This window comes from Palaemon carinicauda, chromosome 6, assembly GCF_036898095.1.
Source record: "Palaemon carinicauda isolate YSFRI2023 chromosome 6, ASM3689809v2, whole genome shotgun sequence".
NCBI lineage: Eukaryota > Metazoa > Arthropoda > Malacostraca > Decapoda > Palaemonidae > Palaemon > Palaemon carinicauda.
Genome location: NC_090730.1, coordinates 115682840 through 115701074, shown reverse-complemented (window position 1 = coordinate 115701074; position 18235 = coordinate 115682840). Strand labels below are relative to the sequence as shown.

Here is an 18235-nt window from a genome sequence, read left to right as displayed (position 1 = left end):
TTAACGTCATTGATGCGGGACTTTCGTGCGGAGAAGGTTGACACTGCACCAACCTCTAGCCTACAACCAACACGGTTGTGCGTCCTGTGGACGCTGAGGCAACCTTCTGCCGCACTCCAGCTGAGAGAGTCCCGCCACCCATGCGTTCCAGTGTACACTGCCAGCCGCATGTTGACGTTCAGTAACGCACGGAACCTTCCGTTGACGTTCGCGAGGTACAACAACAGTCTAAGTTGTTTTGTTTTGATGCGGTGCGTCAACCTCCGCATTCTAGAGTTGTTTTGACTGCTCAGTATAGACAGTCAAAGCAGTCTCGAGTGAACACTGTATGTCCTCACGCACCTGTTGTGGTTGACAGTTCAGTTGTTGACAGTTCACAGACTGTCAAGCAGTTACATGACGTTGCCTTCTGGTCTGCTACTAATGCACCAGTGCTGTATGTCCTCACACACCTGTTGTGGTTGACAGTTCAGTTGTTGACAGTTCACAGACTGTCAAGCAGTTACATGACGTTGCCTTCCGGTCTGCTACTAATGCACCAGTGAGAGACTCACTGAGATAACCTAGCTTTTATCGGACAAGGTTCCTGTAGATGAGAAAATGCTGTTCTCCCTCCTACTGATATTCCTTTGAGGACTCTGTCATTTGGAGAGGAGCCTTAAGCTGCTTAGCCTCCTATGGACTTTAATTAAATCATGATGATTTTTTAAGGATCTTCGTCCGGATCTTGTAACTGCTGCTCCTCGTTCGCCTAAACGTCAGAACTTACACTAGGCCTAGCTACTTCGAAGCCGTTGTTGTTAAGCTAGTGCTCTCTCGCTCTCCTAGAGAGCGTTACGTTGGCTAGGCGACTGGTTTTTGCACCAGGAGGAGTTTTAGGGATACAGCCTTTGATTTCCCTTCTTTTAAACTGGCTTATAGAGCGAGAGTCTGATAGGACACGAGAGAAGTTCTCGGCTTGGGAGTTCATGCCTCTGCCCAGATAGACTTCTCAAGTCTGGTAGACTCGCCCTGGCGCCTAGCCAGGAGACGCTCCAAGTTGTTTACAGGTCAACTTCTCAACTTTTGTCGAGCCTTTGAAGTTTGCTGTACTATTATGTCACACATAACAAGGCTTCCAGGGATGGTAAATGGTTCCGCCTCAGTCGCTAACCCCGTCTGTTGCCACACCTGCTCCCGTAGACCCTTAATGGGCTTTGCTGCAAGACATGCAGTCCAAGCTTGTGTCCTTGATAGAGGACTTAAATGCGGAGAAGAACCTTCTGGCCAACAACCTTCCAACCGGTCGATTGTGCGCCCTGTTGACGCTGAGGTAACCTACTCGCGTCTGCCAGTTGAGGTGGTTCCTCCACCGATGCGACCCAGTGTGGGTTGCCAGTCGCACGTTGACGTTAAGCGATGCTCGGAGGTGGTTGTTGACGTTCAGTGTGTCACTAGGAAGACGTTCAACAACCAGCAGAGGTGACTTGTTGTGATGCAGTGCGTCAACCTCAGCAACCCGGTAGGGTGTTGACTGCACAACCCAGACAGTCTAGACAGTTTCGGGTTGACGCTGTACTTCCTCGCGCACCCATGGTTGTTGACAGTTCACAGACTGTGCAGCAGTGCCATGATATTGCGTCCGGCTCCGTCACGCATCCACCAGTGCGACCGGATTCAGCGAGTCAGACGTTGCCCACTCCGTTGCCGTTTCCTCATCAGTTTCGGATGAGGAACCCTCTGATGAGGACGTTGCTGAACAAGACGATCAGCCCCCAGCCCTGCTATCATCCAGAAGATGCTGAAGAAGGAACGCTGCCCAGTCAGGCTGTGGATGAGTCTGGTAGGGACACTGTCATCCGTGGATCAATTTGTGTCACTAGGAAGACTACACCTCCGTCCTCTTCTATACCATCTAGCTTTTCACTGGAAAAAGGACAAGACGCTAGAAGCGGTCTCGATCCCGGTTTCCGTAAAGATAAAGTCTTGTCTGACTTGGTGAAAGGACAATATCAACCTTAGAGAGGGTCTTCCCCTGACTGTTCAGACTCCCAACCACGTTCTCTTCTCGGACGCATCGGACGTAGGCTGGGGTGCGACATTAGACGGTAGGGAATGCTCGGGATTATGGAACTCGAGTCAAAGGACAATGCATTTCAACTGCAAGGAGCTACTGGCAGTACGTCTGACCTGGAAAAGCTTCAGGTCTCTCCTTCAAGGCAAAGTGGTGGAGGTGAACTCGGACAACACCACGGCTTTGGCGTACATCTCCAAGCAAGGAGGGACCTACTCTCTGACATTGTACGAGATCGCAAGGGACCTCCTCACCTGGTCAAAAGGTCTAGACATTTCACTAGTAACGAGGTTCATCCAAGGCAACTTGAATGTCATGGCAGATTGTCTCAGTCGGAAGGAACAAATAATTCCAACAGAATGGACCCTCCACAAGGATGTATGCAAGAGACTTTGGGCCACCTGGGGCCAGCCAACCATAGATCTCTTCGCAACCTCGATGACCAAGAGGCTCCCAATATTTTGCTCACCAATCCCGGACCCAGCAGTTCATATAGATGCCTTTCTACTAGATTGGTCACATCTAGATCTATATGCATTCCCTCCGTTCAAGATTGTCAACAAGGTACTGCAGAAGTTCGCCTCTCACGAAGGAACAAGGTTGACGCTGCTTCCCTGTGGCCCGCGAGAGAATGGCTCACCGAGGTACTTCGATGGCTAGTAGACGTTCCCAGAACACTTCCCCTAAGGGTGGACCTTCTACGTCAGCCACGCGTAAGAAGGTACACCAAGGCCTCCACGCTCTTCGTCTGACTGCCTTCAGACTATCGAAAGACTCTCGAGAGCTAGAGGCTTTTCGAAGGAGGCAACCAGAGCGATTGCTAGAGCAAGGAGAACATCCACCCTTAGAGTCTACCAATCGAAGTGGGAAATCTTCCGAAACTGGTGCAAGTCAGTATCCGTATCCTCGACCAGTACCTCTGTAACTCAAATAGCTGACTTTCTCTTATATCTGAGGAAAGAACGATCTCTTTCAGCTCCCACTATCAAGGGTTACAGAAGCATGTTGGCATCAGTCTTCCGTCACAGAGGCTTAGATCTTTCCAACAATAAAGATCTACAGGACCTCCTTAAGTCTTTTGAGACCACGAAGGAGCGTCGTTTGGTTACACCTGGTTGGAATTTAGACGTGGTACTAAGATTCCTTATGTCAGACAGGTTCGAACCGCTACAATCAGCCTCCCTGAAAGATCTCACCTTTAAGACTCTTTTCCTGATATGCTTAGCACAGCTAAAAGAGTCAGTGAGATTCATGCCTTCAGCAAGAACATCGGATTCTCATCCGAAACGGCTACATGTTCTACAACTTGGTTTTCTAGCCAAACACGAGCTGCCTTCTCGGCCTTGACCAATATCGTTCGATATTCCAAACTTATCGTATGGTTGGAAATGAACTAGAAAGAGTCTTATGTCCTGTAAGAGCTCTTAAGTTCTATTTAAAAACCTTTACGAGGCCCGTCTGAAGCATTATGGTGTTCAGTTAAGAATCCATCTTTGCCTATGTCAAAGAATGCTTTATCCTATTTTATCAGACTGTTAATACGAGAAGCTCATTCCCATCTGAATGAGGAAGACCAAGCTTTGCTGAAGGTAAGGACACACGAAGTTAGAGCTGTCGCAACTTCCGTGGCCTTTAAACAAAATAGATCTCTGCAAAGTATAATCGACGCAACCTATTGGAAAAGCAAATCAGTGTTCGCGTCTTTTTATCTTAAGAATGTCCAGTCTCTTTACGAGAACTGCTACACTCTGGGACCATTCGTAGCAACGAGTGCAGTAGTGGGTGAGGGCTCAACCACTACAATTCCCTAATTCCATAACCTTTTTAATCTTTCTCTTGAAATGTTTTATTATTGTTTTTGGGTTGTCCGGAAGGCTAAGAAGCCTTTCGCATCCTACTTGATTTGGCGGGTGGTCAAAGTCATTTCTTGAGAAGCGCCTAGATTAGAGGTTTTGATGAGGTCCTGTTGTATGGGTTGCAACCCTTGATACTTCAGATCCTAGGGGTCGCTCAGCATCCTAAGAGGATCGCGAGGCTCCGTAAGGAAGACGTACTTAAAAAGGCAGAGTAATTGTTCAAGTCGACTTCCTTACCAGGTACTTATTTATTTTATGTTTGTTATTTTGAATAACTGCTAAAATGAAATACAAAATACTTAGCTCATAATAATGTAAACATGTAATGCTGGTCTCTACCCACCCCCCTGGGTGTGAATCAGCTATATGATCACCGGCTAAGTTTAATATTGAAAAATTTTATTTTTATTAATAAAATAAATTTTTGAATATACTTACCCGGTGATCATATATTAAAGGACCCTCCCTTCCTCCCCAATAGAGACCCAGTGGACCGAGGAGAAAATTGGTTCTTTGTTTGCTTGGAGTACTAAGTACCTGCTCGACAGATGGCGCTGTTGATGTACACCCCCACCTGCATAGCGATCGCTGGCGTATTTTGACCGTAGGTTTTTCTGTCGAGCAACAGAGTTGCAGCTATATGATCACCGGGTAAGTATATTCAAAAATTTATTTTATTAATAAAAATAACATTTTTTTATGTTAAGATATTTCAATGGCTTCAGTAACTAACTTATTATAATTTTACATTCCATAGGTGCAAGCTGATCCTAATAGAATTGTAGTCAGTGGTCAGTCTCTTGCTGCTACAGCTGTAGGGAAAACTTCTTTCTTCACAATATCTAACGTTACTGGATCAGTAGAAGATGTTGAGGTATCTGTTGAGGGTGAGTTACATTGTATCAACAGTTGATGTCGAGGAGGTAAACTTGTCGAACAGAGCTTAGTTGGTACCAGTTTCTGTACTTTGCAGCAATTCGTTATCAGGCTTTTGTGAAACCTCATATACAGTATATACTGTACAGTACTATACTGTCCTTTTTAGTTTTTAGGGGCCTTGATTGATGCTTGAGAGTGAAGAAATTGTACAAACAGTTACTAAGTACATGTTAATTGCTGACAAAACTAACTCTAAACTTTTTTCATAGTTTCATGCAATTAACCTTTAAGATTTTGTACTACTGGGACTTTTACAAGTTTTCAGTTTGAAATGTAATAATTGTTAAGCTTAGATGTTTGCTCATTAAGATTTTTATATTTTGTCTTAGATGCGATTATGAAACATTATGAATTTAAGCAATTTTGTACCATTGGATGAAATTATTTAATATTCCACTACAATGCATGTTAAATGTACTAGGATATTATTGAGAAAAGTGAGTTTTGTTTTGTTAATTTTGAGGCTGTTTCAACCTTTAGGAAGGGTAAAATATGGAAATAATTTTTTAGGTATATCTAGAAGAGGTCTATAGTTTTTGATAATTAAATGAACTTCTAATATTGCAGATGAATATTGCCTTATTTAGGTTTGTATGTTACATTTTCCTTATATTGGTTTCATTGTATGCATTTGAAGGGTAATTTCAACCACTAAAGTTGTGACTAAAATATTAGTTCTTAAAAGAACTCCTTCAGTCCACCTGTACCATGACTTGAGACAATGAGAACGGAAATAAATGAATGAACATTGATATACCTAATGCTTTTGATGTCTAAACTAAATTTGGTATATATCAAGTATTATTCATTAAAAGATATTCTGGAGGAAAGATTCATTGATCTCATAATTTGAAATGTATTGGACTGATATATGCCTGTGATTAGAACTACTGTATTGTGATTATTGGAGTTTTGACTGGACATCCAAATTTAGTTTAACTATGTCAGCAGTGACTTGTAATAAATAGTCTTGAAATATTTCCCAGTCCTCTTGAGTTATGAAACTTTTTTTTCTGAAATACTGTAGTAATACATGTTCAGCACTTAGCGTCTTCTTTTTACTCTCCAATTTATTCGAATTATTAAGGCTTCTTTGGAAAACCTTGTACTCTAATGAAAATCTTTATTTTTTAATATTTTCAATAATTGATTTTGCATGTTATCTGATATGTCCAGAACTATCTCTCGACTAATGTTTTTCTCTCATAGAATTTATTAATTATTGACCTGTATATAAGATCATCAGATATCTCGGTTGTCTCCTTTCCTACAGAATGTTCTTTCTTTTTTCAGTTGAAGTTTTCTCTGTGATAATGTTTCTCTTTATTTCCGTTCCATTTCCTTATTTGTTTCCTCACACATTTATTTCCTTTTCAGGGCGATCCAGAAAACATCAGCGTGCTTACTAATAGTACTAACCCTTCTTTTAATAGTTAGCTTAGCCTGGGCATGAGGTGCGCCTAGACACAAGGCACAGATGAAACCTCTTTGCCAATACCAGCATGGAGGAGGCGAAAAATATACATGGCACTGTTTGCCTGCTTTCTCTATTTTTTTAGTGTTAGTATAAATAAACCTAGATGGCATGGTTTTAAAAGGCTACCTTGAAGACATACCAGACATTCAGTTTTGGTGATGGTACTGTATGCTATGTGTGGAGGCTTCTCTTGCATACTGAGAAAGTTATTTTATTTTCTTTTAATATGATGTGACTTTCTGTTAACATTTAACTAACTTATCATGAATGACACAAAAGCAGACCATTATTATTTTCAATATGATTTGTTTTTTTTCCAGACGGATGACCAGAAGACGGTGCAGAGATTTCTTTTTATTAATTTTTTTTTTTTTTTTACACAGAACTGGCTATAGTGACTGAATTACTGAACTTAGTCTGTAATTTTTAATTGAATTTATAGATAAATGACTATAGACCATCTATTATTGATGTGCTTTTAAAAGACTTTGTAAAACTGACTTTTTCCGGAGGTTTTCATAAACTCAATTTTTCATATAACCCAAATTAACCCTAAAATCCCCAACAGATTTTCTCTGAGGCCTTTGCTCCTATCAAACTTTTGCATCAGAAAGGAAAGTGCATCATATGACTTGTTATACTAGTAGCAAGTATGCTGATGAATATTTAATACTTTGTTATCTTTGTGAGTTAGTCTTATTATCTTAATCTTGTAATTTTCATGTAAGGTAATTAATCAATATTACAGTACTGTGTTCTTGTTTTTTTTTCTTTTTTGCAAATATTGAATCTATAAAGTGACTAACGCTAGTTGATGCATCTGTACTGAATGGCCAAAGGCAGAGAGCCCCTGATCCTTGCTGTTTCTCATTAGTGGCTCCTTACTGCCCATTCTCATTCTTAGTCCTTCCACCCCAATACCTTACTGTTACCATATCCAGCCTCTACTCCACCCTCTGGTGTAGCATAGGGCCACACTAACTTGGCCACATCTGTATAGGCCCCAATGGATTGCCAGTGCCAGCGCAGGTTCGAGACAATGGAGACCACACATTCAAAGTGGAGTTCGCCCCCAAAAGTGCTGGTGAGCATAGGATCCATGTTGCATACAGCAGCGAGGCAATTCCCGGTTCACCATTCAGCTGTAAAGTGTATGATGTCTCTGCAATTAAAGTTCGCCCGGTAGACAGAGGAATGGTGGCTAAACCAGTAACTTTCCTTGGTAAGTATTATTATTCTTATTGTTAGCTTACTTTTACAAAGTTTTGCCAGTAAAATGTTGCTGAATTTTTTGTCTTGATTCACCATTTTGTTTCCTTTATGTTGCTGTGGATAATACTACTGCATTAATGAAAATATTCTAATGTCAGCAATACATATTTATATATGTATATTTATTTACAGTGGAAACAAACAATGCTGGCCCTGGAAACCTCGAAGTTACAGTCAATAATGGCCAAGTCCCAACAAGTGCTCAGGCACAAGGCAATCATGTGTATGCGATATCCTTTACACCAAAGGAAGCAAAACCTCATGTTGTAGAACTCAAGTTTAATGGAGAGAATGTTCCTGGCTCACCATTTTCATGTGAAGTTGTTGATGTGTCAAGGGTAACTGTAGCAGGAGCTGGCCTGGAAAAAGTTCCTGTTGACAGGCCAGCAACATTCACAGTTGATTCTCAGGTATGGGAAGTGCTATTTTTATTATTGTACTTTGGGAAAGAGTAATCGAACAAGCATTCTGAGTGTACTACTAAACTAATAATGTGCATATACCTCACCAATCCAGATAACTTATCTTTAAGCACATTTTGAGTGTTGAAATGACGATGACAATATTGTGGCTCTCCCAAAGATAGACAATTTCAATGGTTATCTTCCAATGGCTAATACATATGAGAATAGATATAGAGAGATATGAAGAATTAAAATTAGATGATTATGTAGATGAAATTTTGATTTTGTTTTCCCAAATATGAATCCTAAGCATTAATAAAACCTTTGCTTTACTTTTATATACCTACTAGCTAGATTTTTGTTAGAGATGTACAGTATGTAATACTTCTTTATGAATATGTTTTAAGGCAACCATGGACCAGTTAGAAGTAAAAATACTTTCACCATCAAGACATCCTCTTGAGCCCCGAGTTTCGACTACTGATGAAGGAAAACTGATGGTGGAATATACCCCAGTAGAAGTTGGTCAGTATATTTACCTACTTTTTAATGATTTCAGTACAAATTTATTGACATACACTTATGATATCATAAATCATTTAATGTCATATTGCTGAAGACTGAAAATTTTAATATCACAGTGTTGTCAATGCTTTGGCATAGTATTATGTTTTACAGGCAATATTGGGAATTCTGAACTTTATTTCCATAGTCAATCAGTAAGCAATATCTGAATTAACTATGAAATTAGTTTCAGATATGTCATTTTGCTTAGTTTTATGTTCTAATGTTAGAGGAACACATTATTTACAGAGGTTTTTTTTTTTTTTTTCAGGTGATCACAGTGTTGAAGTGAGAGTAGCTGGAATGTTAGTGCCTGGATCCCCATTTCTTGTTAAAGCCTATGATGCCAATAAAGTCAGAGTTACAGAAGTTGCTACGGGTATTGTTGCAAAGCCTGTTTACTTTTCAAGTAAGTTCATATTTTTATGGGCGTTATCATGTACTCAACACAAATTAAGAACAGAACTACAAAATTGCAAATTGGTTTGTAGATACAAACCATGGTCTTACTAGAACCTATCACTTTCTTTTAAAGGTAAATGCCTACAAATTTACCAAGATTTTGTGTTTTACATGGGTTGAAAGAAGCTTCTCTAGAATTAAGTAAGATTGTGTTTGATATGGGACTGAAAGAAGCCATTACAGCGAGGTATAACTTCCTGTCCCTCCATCACTTTTTCAATATCATGGCCTTTGAATTGATGATCTTATGTCCAATCCAAGGGAAGGGAAGTAAAGAACTTTGATGGTAAACAATGGTTACCATTGTCAAAACAGGTTTGTTTAAAAAAATTTCCCTGAATTTATACAGTTGACAAATTTTACATGATTGGAGTCGAATATCTGTCTAGATTAGAAAAATACTGAGAGCAGTTCACTAAATTGATTATTCCATCATGTAAATAATTAATGTAAATTACTACAAGTGAATCAGTATTAACAACAACTTACTGAAGGATGATTTATTTCTCACCAAGAAATCATTGGCTTTGTATGACTCCTAAGCTGTAAAACTAGCTGAAGCATTAAGGAATGTCTTTTTTATGAAAAAGTACATTGAGAGTCAAGATCCAGATATCTGTATTGAGTAATGGTTTGGGGGAAGGAGAAGATGAGTGATGGATATATCTAACTTGCCACACATCTAGCTTGTCTGAATGATAGGTTATCTAAATAGGTAAGGAGTAACCAAGGCCTGACCATTATTGAGCATTCAATATGTCCTTTAACTCAAGTTCATGAAGTTCTTGGATATTTAGCAATGAGGGTTGAAAAGAATAGCAAACATGTATTAGCCCTAGTCATATAGATTTGGTGACACGGATACTGTATACCATATATTTCTGCGTATAAGACGGCCTTTAAATCCTAAAATTTACCCTGGAAAATTGGGAGTAGGCTTATACTACCATTTTAAAAATCAAACCTTGAATTCCAAGTGGTGTTTATCAGTAGGCTAGCTTTGGACTCAGTGTGATAACCACTCTTATACACAAAAAATATTTACATTATGAAATAAATAATAATAAAGGTAATAAATCCATTTTTACCTTATATATCATCATAATAGATAGTTTATTGAAGTACGTCTGGGGCTGTAGGGGGAGACATCCGAGTTCCTTAAGAACAAATGCCCGGTACTGAAAAAAACTGTCAAAACAAACTATGGTACTTAACATTGGTAAAGGTGAAGTAGCAGCGTCAGTCATGTTGAATTAACGACAATCACTTGCGAAAAACACCGAGCACAAACAAATTAAGTCTTTGCGGGCAAGTCCAGAACAGAAGGATGACCTAGAAGGCGTTCGTGTGGGTGACGGTGGCGTGGTACAAGTGTGGTTTCTTGGGTCTTTATTACAGCCCTTCCCTTTGATGAAGGAGTTATCTAATTGGAAGACAGCCTGTGAATAGTGGTTTTCACACGCCCCTGATGTATACACGACACTCACGAGGTGCTCGCGTGAGGGTAGTAACCTCTGTATTCCATGCTTTTATTTTTCTCTGGTATATTTGGAAGATTTATATCAGAAAAGGTAGAAAGAAGGACTTTTCACCGGGCGTCACAGGTCTCTCCCCAGAAATAGATTTTTCCTTCGTCAAAATCCCTTTATTGAAGTACAGTAATAATTCATTACCAACTAAATCAAATTTCTTCTATGTGAACCTAGCTGAGGAAATGTAAACATAATTAGCTGATTCAAACTACTGCTGTCGAGGATAGGTTTACAGATGAAAAACAAATAGTATTCTTAATATAATTTCAAAAATACAATGAATAACAGTTTTCATTTAGTTTGCTAAAAACTAATTGTATTAATAGTCATCACTAAGATGTATAAATGAGTACATTTGTTTGTTCATTCGTCTGTTCATTTGTGATTGGCAATGAAATGTAAACAAAACTATGGATTCTCTTTTTGACAGTGTGTTTAGGAAAAACATGATATAGAATTGCCTTTATTTAATTCATTTTGAATTTTTGAGTATACAGTTAGTAAAATATTTGTAATACAGTAACATCATCTTTACTAAAAGCTATTACGTGGTATCATTAGTTATCACTTGGATGTGTAAATGCGTTCGTTTGTTCAGTATGATAGGCGATGAAACAGAAACAAAACAATGGTTTCCATTTTAGTGCCATGGTTAGATAAAACATGATGTTAAATTGCCTGTAATTTATATTGAATTTCTAAGGATACAGTAAGTAAAACAACATTAGTAACCAATATTTGATAACATAATCTGTTGCTGCAAAAGCTAGCCGATGCACAGATGGTTTGTAATTTACCAGTCGTCTTATACTTCTGATATGAGATAATTGAATTAAAATTTGCTGTAATGTTTTACCTTGTTTTATCTAAAGGTCGTTTTATATGAGAAATATGTGGTAAATATTAAGAGCTCTAATCAACACTAATTAAGTTTGAAAAACAGGACATAAAATATTAATTATTTTTCTAATTACTCTAGCAACTAATTCTTGCAATGAAGTCCCTGGTGAGGGGATGGAGTTGTAAGACCTAACTGCTAGTTTCTAGTGCACTTGACTGTAGTAAATAATCTAGGCGTCTCTGTTAAGTTGGTAGGCATTAAAGGTAAGAAGAATGTATTTTGATAGCCAAGAGAAGTCTTTTAAGGGGATGTTATGCTGTAAGATATGTGAAATAAAGTAGCCAGACAAGATATTTGGGGTAACCATTTTTCTGTCATATTTACCACAAAAGAACTAGAAGAAGAGAAGAGAAGTATTGTAATAAAGAAAAATTTTTTTTCTTATTTTAATTATACACACAACTACAGTGCATGATTATACTGAAATATTTTGTTAAGTCGATCCTTCCTAACTAATACTGTATATCAGGTAGTAAAAATAATACAAATACGGAAAACTCTAGGTTTTGAACAATAAGGCTAGCCTGCTAACAAGTTCACACAACAGAGCCCAAGTACAATATTATAAATATTTAAAGATAAAATTACCAGTAAATATTCTTATTTTACTTAAACATAAAACTATATACCATAATTAAAATGAGTATATTACTGTATAAGGTTTTAAGTCAATCCTTCCAAACTACTAACCTGTTAATGAACAATATGCAATTAGAATACCCTAACAACAATACAACAGAGGTCAAGGAAATAGATATTTTCGTTATTCCAAAAGTATCTCTCGTGTAATGTGTGAACCCGGACTTTTTCATCCAAACCTAGTTTTAAAATTTTGCCCTTTGCATGGAAATATACAGTATATATTTCAAGTAAATTACAGTAGAGTATAGACTAAATTTGATTGTTGATTTGTTATAAAGGGGAGATTAAATTGTTTCAGTATCACTTGATTATAAAATTTTGAATTTACAAATTTTGAATATGTAGTTAAGTATTCTAATTGTGTTATATATCTGCAAATATATGCGAGTAAAGTATAAAAATTCTAAATAAACCTTCCTATTTCTGATTTTAAAACTTTTCCAGATACCTGTTTTAAGATAAGTGAGAAACTCTTGCATCATTTCGAAAAAATATCATTTCTTGTTCTTGAAGGCATAATTACTGTATTCTTTCATTATAAAAAAAACTTTACTCCGATAATATTGTCTAATCTTGCGTAGATGACCAAATAAATTATATAAAGAAAAGTATACTAACTTTCCTAAAATCTCAGTGCAATTGAGTATAATAATCAGCTTATAAACAAAATACTGTACTTATTTATAGAACATTTGAGAAAAATCAAAACACTTATAATTGGTTACTTTCGTTTCCCACAGTTGACGCATCACAGGCCGGTGCTGGAAATCTGGAAATTATTGTGTCGGTTAATGGTCGAAATGTACCCAACTACGTACAGTCTGAAGGACATGCAAGATTTAGAGTCAACTTTAAACCAAAGGAGGCAGCTGTTCACACACTCTCAGTCAAATTCAATGGGGAACCTGTACCTGGTGAGTATCATGGTTCTGTAGGTACTACGTGTATATGCTCCTATAAAATGCCTGTACTTGTTAGTGTATCTTAAAAATATTTAAGGATAGGTATACTTCTTGAATGATTTCAAGAATTATGTTATATAGAGATTTAACAGTACATCTGAGAATATTGATCAGATTTTTTGTCATCCTTATTCCCTTTTTTTTTTTTTTTTTTACTAAGTATTCAAGTTTGCCATGAAATTTATTGCTGCTTTTGTCCATTTAAATATAACCATAAGTTAAAGGAACTATTGCTATGAATATTTCTTCAGCCTTTATTGATCATTAGAAACATTCTTTAAAACCAAAGTTTAAAAAATAAAATAATTTCTCTTTTACTGGAATTATTATTGTTTTTATTATAATTTTTACTTTAATTATCATTAATAATTATCATCATTATTAATTAGTTAAACTAAAAAGACTAGTCAGCATTCGTAGCTTTCAAGAGCTATACCTTATATAAATGTAAATTGATGAATAGTTGTTATCACATATCTATAGTACTGTATTACCATTATGTTATGTCCTCCTCTTTTATCAGTAAACCACACAGATAAGGATGCGATCATAAGTTCAGAAGTATGATACTTAATTCTTTATGATTAAAAGTCTTTTATTGTATGTAAACCAAGTTTCTGTATAGTTATTAGTTTTCAAATCATTCTAATACACAAGGAATCTTTGCTAGAGAAAAATATTGTTGTATTATGTGGTGTCCGTTGAATCAGATAATTAGACCACAAATTTCTGATTTAAGCTGATAGTAATCAGATTTGTTTATATTTATCTTTTCCTGATTTAGGTGATATGAACTTGGCCAGAACATTCATTAATTGTCAGTAGTTGTATTTCTGAGTAAAGTTATTAAAGTATTCTCCTGGAACATCTAGATAATTTTGTGGATGATGTAGCTTGTTTTTCAATACGTTTATCTTATGTTCAAGTGCAATTTTTAAATTTAATATATACTTTAAGATTTAACTGTGAAATTGGGATATAATGTAATACATCATCAGCTTTTACTGCACATTATGCCAATAAGTGTTTTTATTGAAATGTGATATGGACTTTTTTAACAAAAGCAATTGTGAAATCTAAAAGTAAAATCATTATCATTTGACAAATGATAATGAACGTAAAATTTCATTTTTAGAATACTGCAGCTAATTTTCAAGATTTCAAATGCTCTAGAATGTTCTATTTTCATATTAACATTGTAAGTTTTTGACAAAACAAAAATAGATAAGTAGAACAAAGGGCCTCGGTTAAATTTCACCAGTCGTCTCTTATCTTGAGTTTTTAAGTAATATTTGGTCTGAATTCTCAAGGCATGACTCTTTACAGTAAATGATGAAATAAAGATTTAAGTGTTTTCCTTGTAAGTTTATATCTCTTCAGAGGAGGATCATAATTTTCGAGGGGGAGAGACCTCCTAGTATTCTAAATAGTTACATACGTAACCAGTTTCGTTTAGTCATGCGCAAGTTGTTATTTTTATAGGGAGGCTGATAGCATTGAAAATTAGTTTTCATAAAGTTAAATTGGTAGATTTGCATCTGAAAGGAAGTGAAAATATTTTTTTTACTATTTGACCTAGAGAAAAGCTGATGAAATATTATTTTTAATTTGAATAGTAGATGTTATTCAAGTATGTACCCTTTTTGCTTCAAACTCAATGTAGGCTTTATTTTTCTTGGAGTTCTGGGTAAGCTGTTAAGTTATTGGCTCACAAGAAAAGTTACAATATGTCTAAAAAACTTGTCAGGAGGAAGTCATCAGGTGAAGTACACTTCCATAAAACATTGTGTAAGTTAAACTTAAAATTTTTATGGTTTTCTTCACTTTTAAGAATGATATTCCTTCATTTCAGATGTGTACAGTATACTAAATATATCTTATTCACTGTATATGAAAAGTGCATGGGATTTCCATGGCAGTCTGATGAGGGATTAAATAATCTATTCCTTTTTATTTTATTTTCCTTATATAGTATGTACAAAACAATTTCTTAAAAGTGTAATCTTCATAAAAGGGATGTTAGTTTCTTTTGCATAACATTTTCTTTTGATTCAAACAGCCAGTCTACATGTACAGAATTTATAGTTGTGCTTTTTATTTTTTTAATTACACAGGGTCCCCATTCAGGTGCCGTGTTAGTGACAGTAGTCAGGTTGTTATTTCTGGTGCTGGAATAAAAATGTCTTCTTTGGCCCGTCCTGCTGTCATCACAGTTGATCCACGAAGTGCTGATGTTACTGATTGCATCATACAGGTAACTGGACAATTATCTTATCATGAATTATACTCTTTTATACATATAAGTTTCCTTGAAAATTCGTTATTAGTGATTTTTTTTCTTAATCTCGCTTTATAAATTGTTATTATCATTATTGCTATTATAACTAGATAAGCTATAACCCTAGTTGGGAAAAGCATGATGCTATAAGCCCAAGGGCTCCAACAGGGATAAAATAACCCAGTGAGAAAAGGAAACAAGGAAATAAATAAACTACAAGAGAAGTAATAACAATCAAAATAAAATATTTTAACATCATTAACAACATTGAATTAGATCTATCATATATAAACTATAAAAATTTCATAAAAACATGAACAAAAGAAACAAGATAAAATAGTGTGTCCAAGTGTATGCTCAAGCAAAAGAACTCTAACCCAAGACAGTGGAAGACCATGGTATAGAGGCTATGGCACTACCCAGGACTAGAGAACAATGGTTTTATTTTGGAGTGTCCTTCTATAAGATACTGTATTTAGATTTACATAAAATTTAGTGGATTGCCTGATTAAAAATATGGATATGGTTTTCATTTAATTTAAATTCTCAGGTGACATCACCAGCAGGAGCACGTGTACCTGTTACAGTGAGTGGTGAATTACCAAATAAACTTGGAGCTGAATTCCAGCCCACTGAAGTTGGCCCTCATACTATTAATGTTATTATGGATGGAGAAAGTGTGGGAGGATCACCTTTCACATGTAATATCTATGATGTTACGAAAGTTCAAGTTACAGGCCTAAATCATACCAAGGTAAGTTATTCAAGTGTATAATATCTGGCAAGAACAGGATTTATTATTTTAATTGTATTTTATTTCTGTTGACCTTCCCAGAGAGTCATATTGCTTCTTCTCCAGAAGTTTGTTTTATCAGTGTTTACCCCTCAAAATTTATAAGATATATTCCCATTTTCTTTCCTTTCAAATAATGTAATCCCCCAGTAAAGTAATGAGACAGTCTAGCAGTTAATGGTAAGTAGTACACTAGGTGTTGCCTGTTCTATAGTTTTCTCCATTGCAGCTCATGTAAAGACATAGTTCTCCCCTTCCAAATTGTGATAAGCTTTTAGTGCATTTTAATTTGTCAGCTACTCATTTGGTTAGCATTTCTGCACAGGGAAAGCACTGAGTTTTAAATAACTATGGTGAAACGTACAATATCTCATGGTTCCTCCATGGAATTATGTTGAAAATTTGTGTTTATGGAACTGCAGAGTAGACACTGGGCAGTGTTAAAGCTTCTACATTGTAAACAGAATGCCTGCCTTTTGTTACTCATAACAGCCTTTGAAAGAAAGTGTTGTTTAAGGCAATTTATAGAAACAGAATAGTTCTTTTTTTATGTAGTAGATAACATTGGGACACACCAATACTCATTTACCATCCAAGTTAGTGATCACCCTGTCTAGGTTTTAACTTAACTAAGGAGGTTGACTCACAACTTATGCTTAGAATTTTGGAAATTCAAATTATTGTATTTTTAGCTAGGAGAATGTCTACAATTCATATTTCAGATAGTTTTTTTTTTAAATGAGAACAATTTGTTTAATGCTAAAAGGTCCTTTTTTTATTTATGCAAGCACATCTGTATATTCAACCAATTTCTATGAAAAAAACTGAAGCTCCTATTTATTTGTCATTTCGTTTATATATTTATATATTTTTATGTCATGGCTATGCTGAAAGATGCATAATGTTTTTGAGACAATAAGTAAATATGCCTTAACCATAAAATTTGTCCAGAAAGTATCCAGACGGGGATATATTTTGTTTGTAACGTCTTGCTCATTTGAGGGAAAGGGTTCACCACTACTTAGTAAATAACCCTGAAATATGATGATTGTGTCTTTATGATATCTAGTGATGAGGAAAATTACCATTAAAAGCACATACTTATGCATGCTAAAGTATATTCAACCAATCTCTGCAAAAAAAATCTTAGAAGCCATATTTCTCAAAATGAGAATTTTCCAGAGAAAAATTGTAATTACCTTTTTTCAAAATTGGTAATTTTTTTGTTATTCAAGCATGAAATATCCAGAAATTTACAGCCTACAATCTGTTCTTTTCATTCGCTTATTGTTTGGCCACTAGCTCCTCACGGGTTTGCTTCAGTTTTGTAATTTGAAACAGTCCTGTATTTATTACCCTTACAAGTCTGGGTGCAGAAAGGCTTAAAAACTATTGTGGATTCTCTATATCTAGCTTAGAACTATAGTTAACAATAATGGAAAGGTTAACTCAAATTTAATACATAAATGTCCCTCGGTTGTTGCGTTCCTCAGGAGATCCCATTGCATAGGCATCCCTATCCCTCGGGAGATGCTGTTACATATACTAGGCATTTCTTTCATAAGCCTCAACATGTGTACCAAATTACCAGTTGTAAACAAGATCAGTGTTAGGACTTATCGTGCTAGAAATTGTATGATAAAACTAACTTACTGTATTTAATTTTTAAAGTAGGTTTTTATCAAAGTATTCTGAAACAGCTGTTTCTAAACTTTACAGCATATACCTCTCAAACCCTTAATTTCGTGGTAAGAAAACATCAAAGGGTTGTCAGTTTTTTAATAGCTACTTGGTTTAAAGTTTCATCAAACTGTTCAATAAGTTTCAACTAGACTCAAATGTTTGCATGTACTTTATAACATTGATGAGTTACCTAACCTTGTTATAGAATGTAATGCTGTCTTTGGAGTCCATCATTATAATAATAGGCAAAAATCTTTGATGCAAGGTCTGTAATATAATTTACTCATGGCTCTTTGTTGGTAAAAATATGGGAAGTGTTATTGAAATGCTTGACAGTACTTGGCAGTTATTTCAGAAAGATTTCATTGAGCAGAGAAGGCTTGGCTCGATGATTATAAAGGGAATGAATTTAGTACT

General features: G+C 36.0%; 1 protein-coding gene across 3 annotated transcripts in view; it reads left to right on the top strand.

The window, feature by feature from the left end:
* jbug (filamin-type immunoglobulin domains fbug) overlaps nucleotides 1-18235 on the top strand; it is a 291607-nt gene that overhangs the window by 249273 nt on the left and 24099 nt on the right. For all 3 annotated transcript variants that reach the window (XM_068375344.1, XM_068375343.1, XM_068375342.1), the window contains 8 exons: nucleotides 4667-4796; nucleotides 7326-7547; nucleotides 7730-8007; nucleotides 8409-8526; nucleotides 8837-8974; nucleotides 12843-13016; nucleotides 15179-15318; nucleotides 15893-16096. In XM_068375344.1, coding sequence (XP_068231445.1) covers nucleotides 4667-4796; nucleotides 7326-7547; nucleotides 7730-8007; nucleotides 8409-8526; nucleotides 8837-8974; nucleotides 12843-13016; nucleotides 15179-15318; nucleotides 15893-16096 — 1404 coding nt within the window. The remainder of the gene's footprint in view (nucleotides 1-4666; nucleotides 4797-7325; nucleotides 7548-7729; nucleotides 8008-8408; nucleotides 8527-8836; nucleotides 8975-12842; nucleotides 13017-15178; nucleotides 15319-15892; nucleotides 16097-18235) is intronic.